Source organism: Panthera tigris, chromosome B1 (genome assembly GCF_018350195.1).
Source record: "Panthera tigris isolate Pti1 chromosome B1, P.tigris_Pti1_mat1.1, whole genome shotgun sequence".
In the NCBI taxonomy this organism is placed as follows: Eukaryota; Metazoa; Chordata; class Mammalia; order Carnivora; family Felidae; genus Panthera; species Panthera tigris.
Window position 1 is genome coordinate 167,062,000 of NC_056663.1, and position 20,280 is coordinate 167,082,279.

The following is a 20,280-nucleotide window of genomic DNA, read 5'->3' on the forward strand; positions in this document are numbered from 1 at the left end:
AAGTCAAAATGATTTAGCAGGCATGAAAACAACATTAATGTCATTGTACATCTTCATCAGAGTTCTTGGCTGACCAGGTGCATTGTCAATGAGCAATCATATTTCGAAAAGAATCTTTTCTTCTGAGCAGGTCTCAACAATGGGCTTAAAATATTCAGTAAACCATGTTGTAAATGGATGTGCTATCATCCAGGCTTTGTTGTTCCATTTATAGAGCACAGACAGAGTAGATTTAGCGTAATTCTTAAGGGCCCTAGGATTTTCGTAATGGCAAATGAGCATTGGCTTCAATTTAAAGTCACCGGCTGTATTGGCCCCTAACAAGAGAGCCATCCTGCCCTTTGAAGCTTTGAAGCCAGGCACTGACTTCTCTTTTCTAGCTATGGAAGTTTCAGATGGCAATTTCCAGTATAAGGCTGTTTTGTCTCCAATGAAAATCTGCTGTTTCCATTGAAAATAGCCGCTTCCTGAATTATCTTAGCTAATCTTCTGGATAACTTGCTACAGCATCTACATCAGCACTTGTGGCTTTACCTTACACTTTTATTTTATGGAGGCAGCCTTTTTCCTTAAATTGCATGAACCACCCTCTGCTGGCTTCCAACTTTTCTTCAGCAGCCTTCTCACTTCTTTCAGCCTTCACAGAATTGAAGAGAGGGAGGGCCTTGCTCTGGATTAGGCTTTGGCTTAAGGGAATGTTATGGCTGGTTGGATCTTTTATCCAGACCACTCAAACTTTCTCCATATTAGTAATAAGATTGTTCCACTTTCCTGTCATTCATGTGTTCACTGGTGTAGCATTTTTAATGTCCTTCAAGAACTTTTCCTTTGCATTCACAACTTGGCTAATTGTTTGGCACAAGAGTCCTAGTGGTTAGCCTACCTCCACTTTCAACATGCTTTCCTCACTAAGCTTCATTATTTGTAGCTTTTGATTTGAAGTGAAACACGTGGGACTCTTCCTCACATGAGCACTTAGAAGCCATTGTAGGATTATTAACTGGCCTAATTTCAATATTGTTGTGTCTTGGGAAATAGGGAGGCTTGAGGAAAGGAAGAGAGATGGGGGAGTGGCTGGTCTGTGGAGCATTCAGAACACATAGTGTTTATCAATTTTGCTTGGGTATGGTTTGTGAAACCCCCCAAACAACTATAATAGTACATAAATGATCACTGATCACAGATCACCATACCAAAAATAATAATAATGAAAAAGTTTGAAATTTTGTGAGAATTACCAAAATGTGACACAGAGATACAGAGTGAATAAATGCAATTGGAAAAAAAATAGTGTTGATAGATTTGCTCAATGCAGGGTTGCCACAAACCTTCAATTTTAAAGAATCACAGTATCTTTGAAGTGCAATAAATGAGGTACACCTGTATAGTACTTGGTGTTGATTGCTGAGCTCATCAAAACGATTGTTCTAATATGTAGATCTCTTTCTTGTTTTCCTTTCACTTTAGATTGAGTTTGTTTTGATCAGATTCTGTTCTCACTCTTCCTAATTAGAATTTTGAAGGACCAAGTCTTACTCATCTCTGCAATCTCATTGTATAGCCCAGTGCCTAGCACAGACTTGATGCTTTGTCATCCACTGTTCCATATAAATACGTTCATCAAATATGAGTATATTTATGTGCAGTAAACACTCCACAAATAGAAATTTTCTATCTCTTATGGAGTAGGCACAATGTTGGGGACAGAATAGTGCATATGGTCGTATGCCATACTTACAATCTAATGAGAGACAATGACATATCAGTGTGATAAACCTTGCCCATGTGTAAGCACAGAGTGCTATGGGAACACCTGTTTTGGTAAGAAGCTGAAGATTTCCAGGAAAAGTACTATTTAAGCTGAGACCTCAGGGAAGAGGTAAACAGGGGGAAAAGGTTGGGGAACTGGTAGAAAAGGAAAGGCGTTTCTAGAAAGAAAGAGAAAGAAGGAAAGAAAAGGAGAAAGAAAGAAAGAAAGAAAGAGAAGTAAGAAAGAAAGAAGAAAGAAAGACAGACATTCTGGACTTGAGGTTTGTTCAGTTTGGAGTTTGGCTGTAGGGTTTAGTTATGGGAAGGAGTGAGAGTCAAGAGGAGTATGGGGAGAGAAGGGATTAAAGAGAAATGTTCAATCAACATCGAAGGAATTATTTTAAGAAGCAATGTATCACACAATGCATTTCATTAAGAATTCTAAGGTGATTCATTTAGAGTATAAATTCTACACCATTTTATTTTAGAAGAATATTTTATGTAATTAAAAAATTTAAATGGATTATAACCGGATAATATTGGAGACCTCATATTCATAGATAAATATGCATATGTATCATATGTCCACCTCATTGAGATTCTATAGTCTGTACCATACTTATCAAGAGGGACGTTTCCCTCATGATAAATGGGCTTCATTAGTAGTGGTTTGAGGCATTATTATTTATTCATCTATAAAGGTTATGAAGATTCTATTAATTCATTTTCCAGGAGCTATTATTTTAAATTCTAAATGCTTTGCACTGTTAGCTTTTAAATGAATAAGGTGAAAATCAATTCTACTTCTTAATTTGATCAGTTTATAAATTTTGGGGGAAATGGTCTTGAATATAAGTTTGCATGAAGATGCCTATCTTCAACCCAGGTTTTCAGTCTCAGTCTTTTGGAAGATATGTTGCATTCTTTCATTGGTCCACTAGGTTCTCTCAGTCTCAGGTAACCTAACTTCAAAACTGATACAACATTTTCTGCGGACGGGGCTTAGAAGGATCAATGAATTAAATATTGTTCATAACATTCTAAAGAATAATGTATTATTTATAAAAATTTGAAGTTGGTACTCTTATCTCATATCCAGTACTTTTTTTTTTTTTTTTGGTGGATTCAGAGAAGGAATCCTAAATAGGCATTTATAATTTTTTTTAAAAAACATTAAAGTTTGTATATTATTTTATCTATTAATGGATAAAATTTATCTGTAATATTATTATAATAATGATTGAAGCAAACTACTTTGTGCCACAGTATACTCTTTTCACTTTTGTACTTCATAAATCAATGATTTTTTAATGTTTTCCTACACAAAAGGATGCCCCAAGTGGATAGCCACAAGAAAGGAGAGTTCTCATTTGCATTTCTATCCTAACTAACTCTTTATCACAAATAATGCTGACCTTGCAGACTGTCCCTGTGCTATATACAAGTGGAAATTAAAGTAAACCTAAATTCATATAATTTTCATTTTGTGGCCTATTAGAAAACTAATAAAACAAGCCATTTTTCTTGCCCCGTGGAAAATGGAGAGATTAATGAAGGGACTGATCGAGATTAGAACAGAGTAACTTTTCTCCGTGTTTTCGTCTTTTCCTCCATAAACATTTATTAAGCATTTACTATGAATCAAATATCGAGAAGATGAAAGAAGAAAAGTCACATTACATACAATCCTTTATTAGTTTTGTGACCTGAAATCAGATATTAAAGATTCTTCAGTTATATGTAGCGCATGCAGTTAAATATGAAATCATGACAACTGATCGTAATAGAGGTTTGGACATTTCGCCCTTCACTTCAAAAACTATGGCAAGAGCCCCTCAAGAGATTCACAGCCACGCAGTCTTTGCACTCACTGCTTGCACGCCAACATTTGTAGTAATTTCAGATTAGAAGCCTCTCAATTTTGCTGTAATACAAACCTTCCCGCCCTGCCCCTGACGCCCACCGCTCCCCACTCCACTTTCCACCTAAACGGAGTAAAAACACAAACAAAACAAAACAACAACAAAAACCAAAAAGCACCCGCCCCCAACTAGTTTCACTGGGTGAACAGGGGCGAAGAAGGTAAGGAAGTAAGGTGGAGAAGGAAGAGAAGGAAGGAGGGAGGGACGGATCGGGCGGAACGAAACGAATGAAGGAGAGATGCTGTCCTTCCCGACCCCCACCCCGCGTTGTGTTTTCTGTTCCCCGCGCGCTCTTCCCCGCTGGCTGCCAAGTAGCCTCTCCTCCAAGCTCGGCCCCCGCCCCCTAGCGTCGGAGCCCCGTAGCCAGCGGCTGGCGCCTATCTCTTTAAATGACAGCTGTGGCTCGGGTCCCAGTCCGGAGCTTGACGTCAGTGCCGCCTCCCCGGGCTGCGAGGAGTAGTTAGCGCCACCATCCGCGCCCGGGGCTCGCTGCGCGCTCGCAAGCTGCTAGGGCGGCGAGTTTTCTTTGCTCCGGCCCCTCCTCCAGCCCTCCCCGCGGGGAGCCGAGCGGCTGCCTAAGAGCCTCTCGCAAGTCTCCCTCACACTTCCCCGCCGTCACCCCAAAGGAGCAGCCGCTCCTCCTCGCGCCTCCACCGCCGCCGCGGCGCCCGCGGAGCTCCTCTCCCGCGCGCTTCGCTCCCCCGATGGATCCTGGGCGCCGCCGCCGCCGCCGCTGCCCCGAGCCCTGAACGGGGACGCCCCGGCCGAAGGAACGTGCCGCCCGGCCCGAGGGCGCACCAGGCGCACGCCGAGGCCGAGGGCTGCCGGGGGTGCAAGGCGCGGGCTTCGGGAAGGAGAAAGTGCTGCTCTCCCGTGTCACTTGGCCGGCGGCGGGGGGACCATGGCGTTGAAGGACACGGGCAGCGGCGGCAGCACCATCCTGCCCATTAGCGAGATGGTCTCCTCGTCCAGCTCGCCGGGCGCGTCTGCAGCCGCCGCCCCGGGGCCCTGCGTGCCCTCTCCCTTCCCCGAGGTGGTGGAGCTGAACGTGGGAGGTCAGGTCTATGTGACCAAGCACTCGACGCTGCTCAGCGTCCCGGACAGCACTCTGGCCAGTATGTTCTCGCCCTCCAGCCCCCGGGGCGGCGCCCGACGCCGGGGCGAGCTGCCCAGAGACAGCCGGGCGCGCTTCTTCATCGACCGGGACGGCTTCCTCTTCAGGTACGTGCTGGATTATCTGCGGGACAAGCAGCTCGCGCTACCGGAGCACTTTCCCGAGAAGGAGCGGCTCCTGCGCGAGGCCGAGTACTTCCAGCTCACCGACCTGGTCAAGCTGCTGTCGCCCAAGGTCACCAAGCAGAACTCACTCAACGACGAGGGCTGCCAGAGCGACCTGGAGGACAACGTCTCCCAGGGCAGCAGCGACGCGCTGTTGCTGCGTGGGGCAGCGGCAGCCGCGCCCTCGGGCCCAGGAGCGCACGGCGGCGGCGGCGGCGGCGGCGGCGCGCCGGACAAGCGCTCGGGCTTCCTCACGCTCGGCTACCGCGGCTCCTACACCACGGTGCGCGACAACCAGGCGGACGCCAAGTTCCGGCGTGTGGCGCGCATCATGGTGTGCGGGCGCATCGCGCTGGCCAAGGAGGTCTTCGGGGACACGCTCAACGAGAGCCGCGACCCAGACCGGCCGCCCGAGAAGTACACGTCCCGCTTCTACCTCAAGTTCACCTACTTGGAGCAGGCGTTCGATCGCCTGTCCGAGGCTGGTTTCCACATGGTGGCGTGTAACTCCTCGGGCACCGCCGCCTTCGTCAACCAGTACCGCGACGACAAGATCTGGAGCAGCTACACTGAGTACATCTTCTTCCGTAAGTTCCCAGGGTCCGCGTTTCCTACTTCTCCCCGCCCCTTCGCCGACCCGCGGAGCGTTTGAGCCGGGCTGGAACCCGGACCGGGCAGGTGTCCCCGGCGGGGGCTGGTTAGCTAGTAAGTGCGAAGGGCTTTCCCTTGTAAAGCACAACTTACGGTTTCGTCTCTTTTGAGTCCCGTCTCCAACTCCGGAACACGCAGTTCCCAAGCATTCCTTTTTCTTAACTTTAGTGATGGCGCCCTCTCCCCTTGCCCTGCTCCCGGAGGCGCTGGGCGCCCTTCTGCGGAGGGCGGGAAGAAGACACGCAGCACAAAGCTGTGTGCCTGAGTCCTCACCCCTGTCTCTGCTTCCGCGGAATTCCTGGGGGTTAACTTATGTGGGTCTCAGCGGGGTCCCTCCAGAGGGCAGTTTAGCATCGAGGCATTACCGCGCACCGCTAGGATCACATACAGTTGGTGCCTTTCTGGAGCAGGAGCGTACAATTACGGTGTTTTTGGAAGGGGGCAACGCGAGCAGTGGCGACTGCGCCTATCGGGCTCCTCAGGGGTCCAGGGCAGCTCTTGGGAAAGAGGAGTCCATCCACTCATAGAAACCTCAGATTTCCCCCGCCAGTTGTCAGTAACTGCTGGTTTCCAACAGCGGCTGGTGGAAGGAACTAGAGTTTGGATGTCTGCTGCTGTCAGGGTTGGAGCTTAGGAAGGGACTTGGTGCGTGCGTGCGTTGTGTGTGGGTATGCGTGTATGTGTATGTGATTGTGTTTCCTTTCTGGGCACCTCACGTGCGAAAGGAGGATTGAGTCCACTTTCCCAGGGGGAATAAAATGCAGTGGTTTTCTGAAATGAGAGAATGGGGGCGAGGATTTGGAAAGGATTTCGCGTGGTGCTTTTTGCAGTGCGCTTCGGGAGGGGGCTCTGTGGATCAAGTTCAAGGACTGCACCAAGTATCACTGGGGCTGGGGGGGATGGGACCGGCACAGTAATCAGTGATGCTTATAAAGTGAGGGCCACAACTAGAGAGCTGTTTGGACACAGCAAAAGCCAGCTGGGATGGCAGCAGGAACATCATTTGGCAGACGTTTGTTTTTTCTTTGGCAAGACACAAGAAGCTTTAAAACTTGCCTGTAGAGTTAAGGAAGAGTAGGAAGAGTATCATTGACAGCCTATGGTAGAACTAGACCAGCTTTAAAGCTTTAATTGTATTTTTTTTTTTTTTTGTAATTCACTCACTGGGAACTAGACAATTTATTGTACTTTATTTTGATTAGAGAAGTGGAAGGCATATTTATTCCACCGCCCTCCCTCCCCCACAGGTGCAAGCTTGAATGGAACATGCTCTTTGTGTATTCTGGTAACCTTGGAAATAGGGTGACAAAACACAGCACACTGGGCCTTAGTATTAGATTGTCTTTTTTAATGGTGCTGGATTTCGTGTGAAAATCATTTCGCAGAGAAGCAAAGAAAATTCCCTGAAGTAGTAGATACCAATCTAATTGTCTTAATTATATCAAAGTGTTACTTGTTACACAGCAAAAAGTTTTATAGAAAAGCTGCCCAAAGGAAGGTAATATTTTATTGCTTGTATAAAATTGGGATCTCTTCAACATAAAGTAATTAAAACATTATTTAGCATCACTGTTTACATTTTATCCTTTATCAATGGGACCTTTATTACCATTTTAGCTCTTAAACATTTGTCATTCCAGTGTGGATATATTTATAAGCATTTTAGAAGATGAGATGAACTTTTGACTCTTTTGGGGTTAGTGGTTTTTATTAGAGAAGAAATGAGCATACATGTTCAGTAGTTCAGATTCTTGCATTTTGAAATCTTTCAGTGTTGGCCTTTTTCTCTGAGAGTTGTGGACTTCAACATGTCCATTACTTTATGAAGGGAATATAGGTTGTCTCTCAATTATGAAAACATTCCCTTAAAATAGTTTATTGCAATTGGAAACTCATACACTTTAACTAATAAGGTAATTTGTGAGATATTTGGAATTGAGGATATTTCATTTCTGGAGCCACAAGGAGCATTAAACAAAATAAAATATCGATATTACGAATAGCTCTTTGCAGAGTCCTCATACAACTAATGAGCTCTGAGATTCATTCATAAAAGTCCTAGAAATCTAAGCAACGCACAGCCTTCTTTATTGATTATTCTGGGGGGGGAAATACACAATCCCAGGTTAAATATTGTTCTTCTGAAGTGGTATTCTAGTCACTGACTAAGCAAATGTAATATAAAACAAGCCAATTTGCCATGTGAAATATTGTATATGCATTTACTTTATGTTTGTATAGATTGTAGCTAATTTTCACAAGTTCTTTTGCACAGGATTTCTTTTAATATTGGTCAATGAAAATACGCTGTACAATGTTTGTATCTCCATTTCCTTCAGTTTAGGTAATGATATAGATATACAGAGTATAATTATTTTGTCTAGCAGTCTCTGTTTACAAAGACTAACAGTGTTATTCATAAAAACAAAATCATTGGATGAACTTGTTTGTCCACCATGTTTTAGTGTCAGAAGAGGGTCTTTTAGCTTTTATTTCCCCCTTGACACAGGTTCTTCAACAAATATTTATTTTAGTGTGTCAGTCATTTTAACACCTCTAAAAATTCAGGCTATGTGTGAAATTAGCAGTATGAAGATGATCTGAACCTGTAGAATTGTTGTTTACAGGCTGAAATATGGATTTCAGCTCCTCCCTCCCTCTCCCACTTGCCCCTAAGTTTCTATACAGACGGGAAGAGAGTGGCAAATGGTCTGGTAATCCCAGACACTGCCATTTGCCGAATGTGTGATCTTGGTTAAATTATTTACTTCTTCTAAGTCTCCATTCCCCTGCCTGTATAATGGGGATTGTAGTACCAATTTTATAGGATTTGAAAATACATGTAAAGTGCTCAGACCAGTGCTTGACACATAATAAAAGCCGAACAAATATCAGCAGTTACAATTATAAGCCGTATTATACAGACTTTATTATTCTTGTAAATATTACATTGCAATTTTGTTTTATGGTAAGTATGGTTGAATTAATTATAAAGTTAATTAGAAAATTATTTTGCAATTAAATGATAGTATAATAAACTTTTAAAAGTTTGGCATGGCCAATTTAATAGCAAGTTCTTTCCCGGAACTTGGATTTTTAGGCCAAGTTCAAGTCACCTATGTTTGGCAGTCATATTACGGTTAGTGTTTTTGGATCAACTCCAACAGAACCCTTTTCTGATTCAGAGCCAAGAAGTGTTTTAATGCTTTCTACTAGGACTTGAAAGTTTGGTAATATTTTCTGACAAACACTGAGCTGGATTCATTATTTCCTTAAGTGCTTGTATCCACGTCATTGGGTTCTAATGCTCAAGGTTATATACAGGCTATTAAACATTTAATACCAACTTCATTTGGCTACATGGACACTTTTATCTGTTTTCAGCATTAACTCATTATTTTACCAAGTCTTTTAGATTCTGGAACCTATACTAGTGATACCGTATTCCATATTACTCTTTTAATACTGAAGATTGTCTTTTTTTAAAAAAAATAATATTTATTTCTGAAAGAGAGACAGACAGACAGACTGTGAGTGAGGGAGGGGCAGAGAGAGAGGGAGACACAGAATCCTGAAGCAGGCTCCAGGCTCTGAACTGTCAGCCCAGAGCCTGATGCAGGACTCGAACTCACGGACTGCGAGATCATGACCTGAGCCAAAGTCAGACGCTTAACCAACTGAGTCACCCAGGTGCCCCTGTCCGTCCTTCCTTCCTTCCTTCCTTCCTTCCTTCCTTCCTTCCTTCCTTTCTTTTTTTAAATTTTATTTATTTATTTTGAGAGAGAGAAAGAGAGAGAGAACATGAGTGGGGCAGGGGTAGAGAGAGGGGGAGAGAGAGAATCCCAAGCAGGCTCCGCACTGACAGTACAGAGCCTGATGTGGGGCTCCATCTCACAATCACATCTCACAATCGTGAGATGATGACCTGAGCCAAAGTCAAGTGTTGGACACATCACCAACCAGCCACCCAGGTGCCCCTAAAGATTGCCCTTTCTTGAAGGAAAGCAGAGTGATTTTTGTGCTTTCTGGGTTTTGGGGGGAGGGAGGGTGTCTGTTAAGTGTGCCTGTGGCTGCTTTTAGCTATGTCTGGAAGACAAGGCATTTTATGTTGACGTTGTATTATAGACAATAGATAGTTATAGGCATGGAATGTGATACATAGACTACCCATAGTTAGAATAAACATTGTATATATCCTTTATTTCTCATAATCAGTGTGTTTACAGAATGGTAATACTGCTTTTCTCTTAAAGTGCTTCCTGTTTTGTATTCCATGTGTTGGTTGAGTAATATTTGGTGTGAAAGTATACACTTCTCCAGGATGCACTTGATATTCTTTAAGTTTGGTATATTTTTGCTGTTGTTTTGACATACGAGAGTGCCAGATCTAGGGATTAATGCTATTACTGACTGACCTATGAATTCTGATTTGTCTGAATGGGCTTTTATATCTATTCTTTCATGTATACTGATTTATTTTACTGTGTTGGGTTGAAGTAGCTAGTTGAATTGAAAATATTCAAACACCTCTTCAGTCCTATGTTGGTAGGCCTGTTGTATTAAAAGTTTTCTAGGAAATATCATTGAAAGGTTATTCTATTTATAAGCATACCTTTACATTTTTATATTATTTTCCTAGAATAATGTTCCTACTTTTATTACAAACACTGTTGTATGGAAAATAATTTTGTTCATGACTTTTTATAAAGTTGGTTCTTTTCCTTCTAAAGAATTACTAGTTATTTTCATAATTATATTGTGAAAATTTCTTTTGCATCTACATGACTCAATGACTTTTGAGTCAGTGGAGAATAAGCAAAAGGAACAGATAACTTTTTAAAACAGCAAGGTCCTGATTTCATATAAATAGGTGGAGTGCTAAAGCAGACAGAAAATGACAAAATTCTTGGGGTGCAAAAGGTTTGGAGGCTGTGCTATGGCATTGGCTCCTGTTTAAGGACATTGAACTTTTATGTCTGGCATGGTACTGTCTCTAAACTTGATCATTTCTTACAGAGTTATGACTTCAGTTTTTCCTGCTACCCTCTACAGTGTCTTGTTAACCAACTATTATTCACATTATGAAGCTGAAAGACTGATTGATATTATGTTTTATTTGGTAAAGTCCTTTTTTGTAGCTTAGAATACCAGAATTCACAGTGTGTGTGTGTTCATGCGTGTGTGTGTGTGCCTTAGTTAAAAAAAAAATCCCCTGTAAAAAGAGAAATAATCTGTATGAAAATAAGCATTAATTATTATCTATTCTACTGTTATGAGTTATTAACTGACAAGAGTTGAAACTGTGAAAATGATCAACTTTTCATTCAAAAGTAGCCCTTGTTTGATTATGAAAGTGATACATGCAGTTTTAAAAATTTTACAAAAGTAAAATAAAAAAATCACCAACAGTAACTGCTAATAATTTTTGATTTATTTTCTTCCAGTCTTTTTTCTATTCATAGGTAGGTGGGAGGCATATTTTTTAAAAGTTATGGTTGTAGTATACAAATGATTTGTATGATGTCCTTGTTTTTGACACATTCAATACAGCTAATGACACTTTTGCATGACATTAACATTTTTATTGATGTCTTAAATAATAAAAGTATAATACATGTCCTTTGCTCCAGAAAGTATTATAAATTAATCTTGATGTTAGAAGCTTAGAAAAAACTTGATTTTTTTCAAAATACAGATTGTATAATGAAAAGAACATTTACTACATATCTAATTTTGTGATGCGTTTTATGCACATTACAGTGTTCCTTGAACTTGGCATTGGTTCCCTACTACTTCAGTTGGGAAACTATGATTTGAAGAGGTTAAATACCATCCCTGGGTCATAGAGCTATATGGGGCTGAAATGGAATTTGAATGGTTCTGTCTTACTTTGAAGCCCTTCCTCCTAAACATTTAAAAATTATACCTGTTTCATTCAGTAAATTTGACAAGTATATTTCAATGTCCACTCAGTACTTAGAACTTAGCTCTACAAGCAAAAAGAGGTAGTGTGAACTACATATGAATGAATCAAATATTTCTTAATCTATGTTAAATTTCCATAGGAATACAGTACATGTTTTATGTCTTTACTTGATGAAAAGGTTAATTTTTTTTTTGACTAAGGCTACCATATTCATGGATGTTTTTCAAATTAAAGAAAATAAACCATTTGACTCAATTTAGCACTTTTTTGGAAGAACAAGTAGTATTTGTAGGTTTGATAAATTGACAAATTTGAACAGTGCTAAGGTAGTCGTATACTCCTTTTCTATAGAAAATTCATTTTCACTTTGTATATTAGAACACATTTTATATGTTCTTTCCTTAGAAGGTGGCATAATGAAGAGGCTATTTTAGTTGAAATCAAGTTTTGGTAATTTTATATAGTTTATTGGTTCTGAATATTGCTTAACGCCATTAAGTTATATATTTGGTATGATTAAGTTAAAAACAGTATTAAATACCTGATGGGTACTGGCATTGACTTTCGGTATTTTAGAAGCCATGTTTTGGAAGTGTGTGCGTGTGTGTGCGCACGTGTGTGTGTGTATATACATATATATGTGTGTGTGTCTGTATGTATATTTATATAGTATATACAAGTGTATTTGAAGTTCTTGGAAAGTAGCATTTTATATTACCCTTAAGTTCGTATTTATTTACAGGTATCATTTCTAAACCCTCTTTTGAATTAACTTCAGGGTATTGAGTGAACTGTCAGCAGTTACTAGCAGCCACTATCCTGCAAGATGTGCTGGTGGCTTTTCTAATCAAGTTCATTGTTTTAGTAGTGAGAGGCTGTCCCATCAGAGGTTTTGCAAGGAGTTGCCTAAAGATGAGTACAACTTTATTCAGAGGATTTCAAGCTCATTCCAATAGGTTAACTACCTTATAAGTTCTAAGTGTAATGGTGAACCTCCAGCTGTAGACTTGAATACACATGTCTTGTGCTTATCAGCTGTAAACTTCCCATCATTCATTTCTGTGTGGGAGTATTTCATGAAATCTAATTATTCTGCAAGGCTAGTTGTATTTTGCACCTTCAAAAACAAAAGTAGGTGAAATATTTTATGCTGAGCTCATATTATTTACAAGTTTGTATCCTAACCTGTTGGTTTTTTAAGTGTATTCTTTGGTATACTCATGAAACACTGACTCCTTGCTATAGAATCCTTTTGTATTTAGTCTCTGTACTTCCCCAGGTACAGGGTCCTTATTGAATGTCCTACAATATGTAATTTCCTTCCTCTCTCTTCTTTCCTTTCCTGATAGATTCCATTTTCCCCCCTAACTTTATTGAGATATAATTGACATATAACATTTAGTAAGTTTAAAGTATGCGACATATTGGACATATTGATTTGATACATTTATATATCGCAATGTGATTACTACTATAGCATTTGCCAGCACCTCTATCATATCACAGAATTACCATTCCTTTTTTGCAGTGAGAACATTTAAGGTCTACTTTAACAACTTTCAAGCATACAGTACAGTGTTGTTAACTATAATCACAATGCTGTACATTAGATTCCCAGAACTTAATCATCTGATAATTGGAAGTTTGTACCCTTTGACCAGCATCTCCCCATTTCTCCCACCTGTCAGCCTTTGGTAACCACCATTCTGTTCTGTTTCTATGAGTTTTGTTTGTTTGTTTTTTTCAGATTCCACGTATAAGAGGTATCATGAAGTATTTGTCTTTCTCTGTTTGACTTAGCTCACTTAGCATAATACCCTCAAGGTGCATCCATCACAAATGGCAGGATTTCTTTCTTTCTCAAGGCTAAATAATATTCCATTGCATGTATACTACACTTTCTCTTTCTATTTATCCACTGACGGATCTTGGCTAGTATGAATAGTGCTGCAATAAGCATGGGGAGTGCAGATAGCTCCTCAAGATCTTGTTTTCATTTCCTTTGGCTGTGCACCCAGAAGTGGGATTGCTAGGTCATGGAACAGTCTCTTTTCATCTGGATCTTCTGCATGAGTCCTCTCCTTGAAAGTTGACACCAAGTCTTGCTTTTGTGTTCTCAGCAACAGGTGCAATTGCTAGTACACATTAAGAACTCAATAAGTATTTGTTTTTTGAATAAAGGTACAAATCAATGGATGAACCAGAGATGTTGGTGGTTCCATTAAGGTAGTTATTGAATTGAGATTTTGTATCACTTCTATTTAAATTGAGCTTTTTGAGCAAATGCCAGGCTACATCATGAGATAAGACATATGAATGAAAGAGACCTTGCATTTCAATATTGATCTTAGTAAACTTTATGTAACTGTGAATTATGTTATTAGGTATTAGTGTATTAGCAAGAGGCCAGAGTGAAGACATGAGAAGTTGTTACACAGGTATTTATGAAGAATGAAAATAAAGAAAATGTTAACAAAAATAGGGGGCAGATTAAAATAATGTTATACATGAGCTTGTTAACATTGTAAACGTACCCACACACATTTATTTCTATTTAAATGCTATGAAGGATGTTGGGCAAATGCTCTGTGCTGCAATCTATCTGCAACCACATTGCTGAGTATTTGCCTTTCAAAATATCTTAGATGTGGTGTGGCTGCTACCTCCAGATGTGGTCAGGCCCTATCGTAGTGTAATATCAAGTCAGGAATTACCTGGCTATACCTGTAGGTATTTGCAAAGGTGAGGATCTGGTTAACTCTATATTGAAATTTCTATTCTTAGTTTTTAAAAGGTACCTTAAAAGACACTTAACAGATACTACTATTTTGTGATCAGTATTCCAATATCAATTTTACTTATATTTATTAACCTTGTGTCAAGGTAGTTAATAAAAATAAATCAGCTTTTTCTGGCAATAACAGCACATGTTTCATGATACTGGACAGGATGCTCATTATTTCAGTGTTTATTCACCAAATTTAGTTTGATCTTGTTCAGCAGGTAACTTAGAATGTTAGTACTACCATACTATAACCATTCTCGTATTAATGTCTATTTACATAGGGTGGGGAGAGTAAGTTAAATATAACAAAAGAATATAAATTAAAAATATATAGTGTTGACTTCTCTTCCCCAGAATAGTGAGTGATTTAACCATTCAGTTGTGTTACTTCTATTTCTTTCACTAGTTATAATAACCAAACTTTGAGCATAGATGAAATTCATAATATATTGCTTTTTGTCATCATTTGGTATAATTATACAGCTGCAATTTTTGGTATAAGGAGAATAGGGAGAGTAGTAGTGTATTAAGGGGTAGACAATACCAAAATCTGTTATCTTCCGCTCTTGAGAAGTGAAAACCTTGAACACTATGAATGGTTCAATATCCTTTGTGAGATTCCTTGACAATTTCTGGATCTGTCTTTGAGATCTTGGAAAAATAATCTCCCCTCTGAAGGGAAAGTGAGGGAAACAATAATGCTCATAGGTTTGTTGTGAAAATTAAATTAAATAACCCATATAAAACACTTAGGGGTGTCTGGGTGGCTCCGCCAGTTAAGTGTTCGGCTCAGGTCACGATCTTGCAGTTTGTGAATTCGAGCCCTGTGTCGGGCTCTGTGCTGACCGCTCAGAGCCTGGAGCCTGCTTCGGATTCTGTGTCTCCTCTTGTCTCTGCCGCTCCCATGTTCATGCTCTGTCTCTCTCTCTCTCTGTCTCTCAATGATAAATAAACATAAAAAAAAATTAAAAAAAATAAAACAGAAGAATATTAGACAGGCACAAATTAAATGCTCAATACATGTTACCTGTTGTCAGGGCTTCAGATCACATAACTATTCCCATTTCTCTACAGTATCAATTCTCAGCATCAGATTTCTTTTATTCTTCTTTTTGAGGAAATTGGTAGCAATACTTATGAGATTGCTCTGAAAAGGTCCCATCATCATTAGTGAAATTTTACAAAAAATATTGACTTAATAAGTGTAAAATCAACATTAAGATACTGTTTCTTAAGCATATTTATTTATTTTGAGATAGAGAGATTGCGCACGGGTTCTCGCACTTGAGTGGGGAAGGGGCAGAGATAGAGGGAGACAGAGAATCCCAAGCAGGAGATTGACAGCACAGAGCCAGATGTGGGGCTCGAACTCACGAATCATGAGATCATGACCTGAGCTGAAATCAAGAGTGGGACACTTAACCGACTGAACCACCCAGGTACTCCAATGTTAAGATATTATCAAAATAAGTTTATTCTAATTGGTTCTTCATTGCTTAGGGGAAAAAATGTACTTTTCTAAGTTGAGTACCAGTCACTGGTCAATTTTTACACAATTAACAGGAATACTGGTATTCACTGGTTATTGTCTCAAACTGTAGGATGTATTTAGTCAAAGCACCTCTTTTTTAAAATAATTTTTTAGTATTTATTTTTGAGGGAGAGACAGAGAGACAAAGCGTGACCAGGAGAGGGGCAGAGTGAGAGGAGAATACAGAATCTGAAGCAGGCTGTAGGCACTGAGCTGTCAGCACAGAGCCCAATGCGGGGCTAGAACTCAGGAACTGGGAGATCATGACTGAGCCACCCAGGTGCTCCTAGGCAAAGCACCTCATACTCCATATTTATATTTCTTGTGAATGCATTTAGCTTTCATTTTCAGCAGTTTTGTGTAAGAGAACAAATTGTCACAGCACCAGGTGGACTCAAACATTGCTCAGAATCTGGGCACTTGGCCAAAAATTTTAGGCTAGAAATTGGATTTAAATACAGATTTCCACATTTTGAGGAAACTATGTTAGCTTTCAACTCATCAACTCCTATTGAAACTAGGCTACACATTTTGAATGTAAGTTTTTTAGTTTTTGAAAGTCCAGGTATATGAAGAAAGCAGAGAGATCTAAGGCAGATGTTCATAGCCACTCAGAGGTAAGGCTCCCATATTTTGACCTCTTTTCTTCTGGTTGGTGAAAGCTGCATGTAGGATGTCTCTTTGCAGGTGCAGGATAAGGATTCATACATACAATTCCAGTGATTTCTGTTTTTTTTTTTTAAGTTTAAGGTGTGCGATGTGTTACTTTAATACATTTATATATTATAATATGATTTCCTGTGTAGCAATATTTATCTTATTGTATAATTATAGTGCAATATTATTGTCTGTATTCATTATACTGTGCTTTAGATCTCTGTGGCTTATTTACTACTGGTTACAGTTTGTATCCTTAAACATCATCACTCTTAGTGCCTCCCCACCGATCCCTAATAATCACCAATTTACTCCATTTTTTACAGGTTTAACTTGTTAAGATTCCACATGTAACTGATATCATACAGTACTTGTCTTTGACTTATGTTGCTTAGGATAACATGTTAAGGGTCCATCCATGTTGTGACAAACAGCAGTATATTCTTTCTCATGGCTGAGTAATATACTGTGTGTATGTACCACATCTTTTTTATTTATTATTCAATTGCTGGGCATTTCTGTATCTTGGCTATTGTGAATAATGCTGTGATAAACATGGGCTTGCATATATCTCATCAAAATCCTGTTTTCACTTCCTCTGGGTATATACCCAGGAATGGAATTGCTGGATTGTATGCCAGATCTATTTTTAATTTCTTGAGAAACCTACATATTATTGTCCTTAGTAGTTGGGCCAGTTTATGTTCATACCAACAATGTATAAGGGTTCCTTTCTCCCCACATTCTTGCCAGCACCTGTTACCTTTTGTATTCTTGGTGATTGCCATTTAAAAGATGTGAGGTGATGTCTCATTGTGGTTTTTATTTGCATATTTCTTTTTTTTTTAATGTTTATTTATTTGAGGGAGAGGGAGAGAGAGTGGAGGAGGACCAGAGAGAGAGGAAGAAAGAGAATTCCAAGCAGGCTCCACACTGTCAGTGCAGACCCTGACATGAGGCTCAATCTCACCAACTGTGTGAACATGACCTGAACCGAAATCAAGAGTGGGATGCTTAACCAACCCAGGTGCCCTGATTTGCATATTTCTGATGATTAGTGATGTTGAGCATTTTTCATGTGCCTGTTGACCAGTTTGATGCCCTCTTTGGAAAAATGTCTATTTAGTTCTTTCCCCTTTTAAATTATAGTTTGTTTTCTTGTTACGTTGACTGAGTTGTTTACATATTTTTTATATTAATCCTTTTCCAAGATATAGTTTGCAAAAATTTTCTCCCATTCTGTAGGTTGTTTTTTCATTTTGTTAATTTTTTTTTTTCTGTGCAGAAGCTGTTGAGTTTGATGTAGTTCCATTTCTTTATTTTTCCTTTTGTTATTTGTGCTTTGGGTATCACATCCAAAATATCATTGTCAAGACCAATGTCAATGAGCTTCTTCCCTATGTTTTCTTTTCTTTTTCTTAACATTTAAAAAAATATTGGTGTATAATTGACATACAATGTTATATTACTTTCAGGTGTACATCATATTGACCTGATTATTGTATACATTATTCAGTGCTTACTGCAGTAAGTGTAGCCACCATTTGTCACCAGATGGTGTTATTACAATATTACTGATGATCTTCCCTCTGCTGTACTTTTCACCTTGGTGATTTCTTGGTTTTACAACTGGAAGTTTGTAACTCTTAATCTACTTGATCTATTTTGCTCATCCCTCCACCAGCCTCCCCTCTGGCAACCACCAGTTTGTTCTCTGTATTTCAGAGTCTGTTTGCTCATTTGTTTTGTGTTTTTTGGTTCCAAATGTGAGTGAAATCATACAGAATTTGGTTCTCTCCATTTGACTTATTTTACTTGGCATAATATCCTCTAGGTTCACCTGTGTTGTTACAAATGGCAAGATCTCATTCTTTCTTATGACCGAGAGATATTCCATTGTATATATAACACGTCTTGTTTATCCATTCATCTTTTGATGGACTCTTGGGTTGCTTCCATATCTTGGCTTTTGTAAATAATGCTCTAATAAACATAGGGGCATGTGAGTCTTTCTGAATTAGTGCTTTTGTTTTCTTTGTGTAAATATCGAGTAGTGGAATTACTGGATCGTATGTTATTTATATTTTTAAGTTTTTGAGGGACCTTCATACTGTCTTCCACAGAGGCTGTACCAGTTTGCATTCCCACCAACAGTGCACAAGGTTTGCCTTTTCTTGACATCCTCACCAGCACTTGTTATTTCTTGTCTTGTTGGTACTAGCCATTCTAATGGGTGTGAAGTAGTATCTGTCTGTGGTTTTGATTTGCACTTCCCTGATGGTTGACATTGAGCATCATCTGAAGTGTCTGTTGGCCATCTGTGTCTTCTTTGGAAAAATGTCTATTCGGGTATGATGCCCATTTTTTGATCAGATTTTTTCTTGGTGTTCAGTTGTATAATTTTTAAATATATTTTGGATATTAACCCCTTATTGAATATATCATCTGCAAGTACCTTCTCCCATTTAGTAGATTGCCTCTTTGTTTTGTTGATGGTCTCTCCTTAAATTTTTTTTTAATTTTAGTGTAATCTCCATAGTTTATTTTTATTTTATATTTTATTTTGAATATAGTTGACACCAAGGTTATATTAGTTCAGATGTACAAGTGAGTGATTTGACAGGTTTACACATTATGCTGTATTCACCACAAGTGCAGCTGCCATCTATATACCATTGGATCTACATCACTATTACAGTATTGTTGACGGGGTGCTGTGACTTTTTTTTTTTTTTTTGCTTTTGTTTTCCTTGCCTGAGGAGACATACCCATAACTGTGTTGCTAAGGCTGATGTCCAAGAGATTACTGCCTATGTTTCATTTTAGGAGTTTGACTGTGTCAGGTATCATATTTAAGTCTTTAATCCATCTTGAGTTTATTCTTGTGTATGGTGTAAGAAAGTGATTCAATGTCATTCTTTTGCATATGGCTGTTCAGTTTTCCCAGCACCATTTGTAGAAGAGACTGTCTTTCCCCCATTGTATACTCTCGTCTCCTTCATCATAAATTAATTGACCGTATAGGTGTGGGTTCATTTCTGGCCTCTCTGTCCTTTTCCATTGATCTATGTACCTATTTTTGTGCCAGTAGCATACTGTTATGATTACTACACGTTGGTAATACATCTTGAAATCTGAGATTTTTGTGATGCTTCCAGCTTTGCTCTTCTTTATCAACATTGCTTTGACCATTCAAGGTCTTTTGTGGTTCCATACAAATTGTAGGATTATTTGTTTTAGTTCTATGAAAAATGCTATTGATATTTTAAAAGGGATTGCACTGAATCTATAGATTGCTTTGCATAGTATAGATGTTTTGATGATATAATTCTTCTAATCCACAAGCCTGGTGTATCCTTTCATTTGTGTCATCTTCAGATTTGTTCATCAATGTCTTATAGTTTTCAGAGTATAGGTCTTTCACATCTTTGGTTAAATTTATCACTAGATATTTTATTCTTTTTTGTCTAATGGTAAATGGAATTGTTTTGTTAATTTCTCTTTCTGTGACTTCATTATTAGTGTATAGTTATACAGCAGATTTCTGTATATTAATTTTGTATCCTGTAACTTTACTGAATTCATTTATTAGTTTGTATAGTTTTTTTGGTGGTTTTAGGGTTTTCTATGTGTAGTATCATGTCACCTGCAAATAGTGAAAGTTTTACTTCTTCCTTACTAATTTGGATGCCTTTTATTTTGTTTTCTTATCTGGTTGCTGTGGCTAGGATTTCCAATACTATATTGAATAAAAGTGGTGAGAGTGGATATCATTTTCTTC

At 39.2% G+C, this 20,280-nt stretch overlaps 1 protein-coding gene across 2 annotated transcripts in view; it reads left to right on the forward strand.

Annotated features, from left to right (window-relative positions):
* The first annotated feature begins 4,513 nt into the window (after positions 1–4,513).
* The window catches only part of KCTD8 (potassium channel tetramerization domain containing 8), a 252,419-nt gene continuing 236,652 nt past the window's right edge, over positions 4,514–20,280 (forward strand). For both annotated transcript variants that reach the window (XM_007075932.3, XM_042984608.1), the window contains exon 1: positions 4,514–5,536. In XM_007075932.3, the coding sequence (XP_007075994.2) occupies positions 4,573–5,536 (964 nt within the window). In that variant the 5' untranslated portion in view covers positions 4,514–4,572. The remainder of the gene's footprint in view (positions 5,537–20,280) is intronic.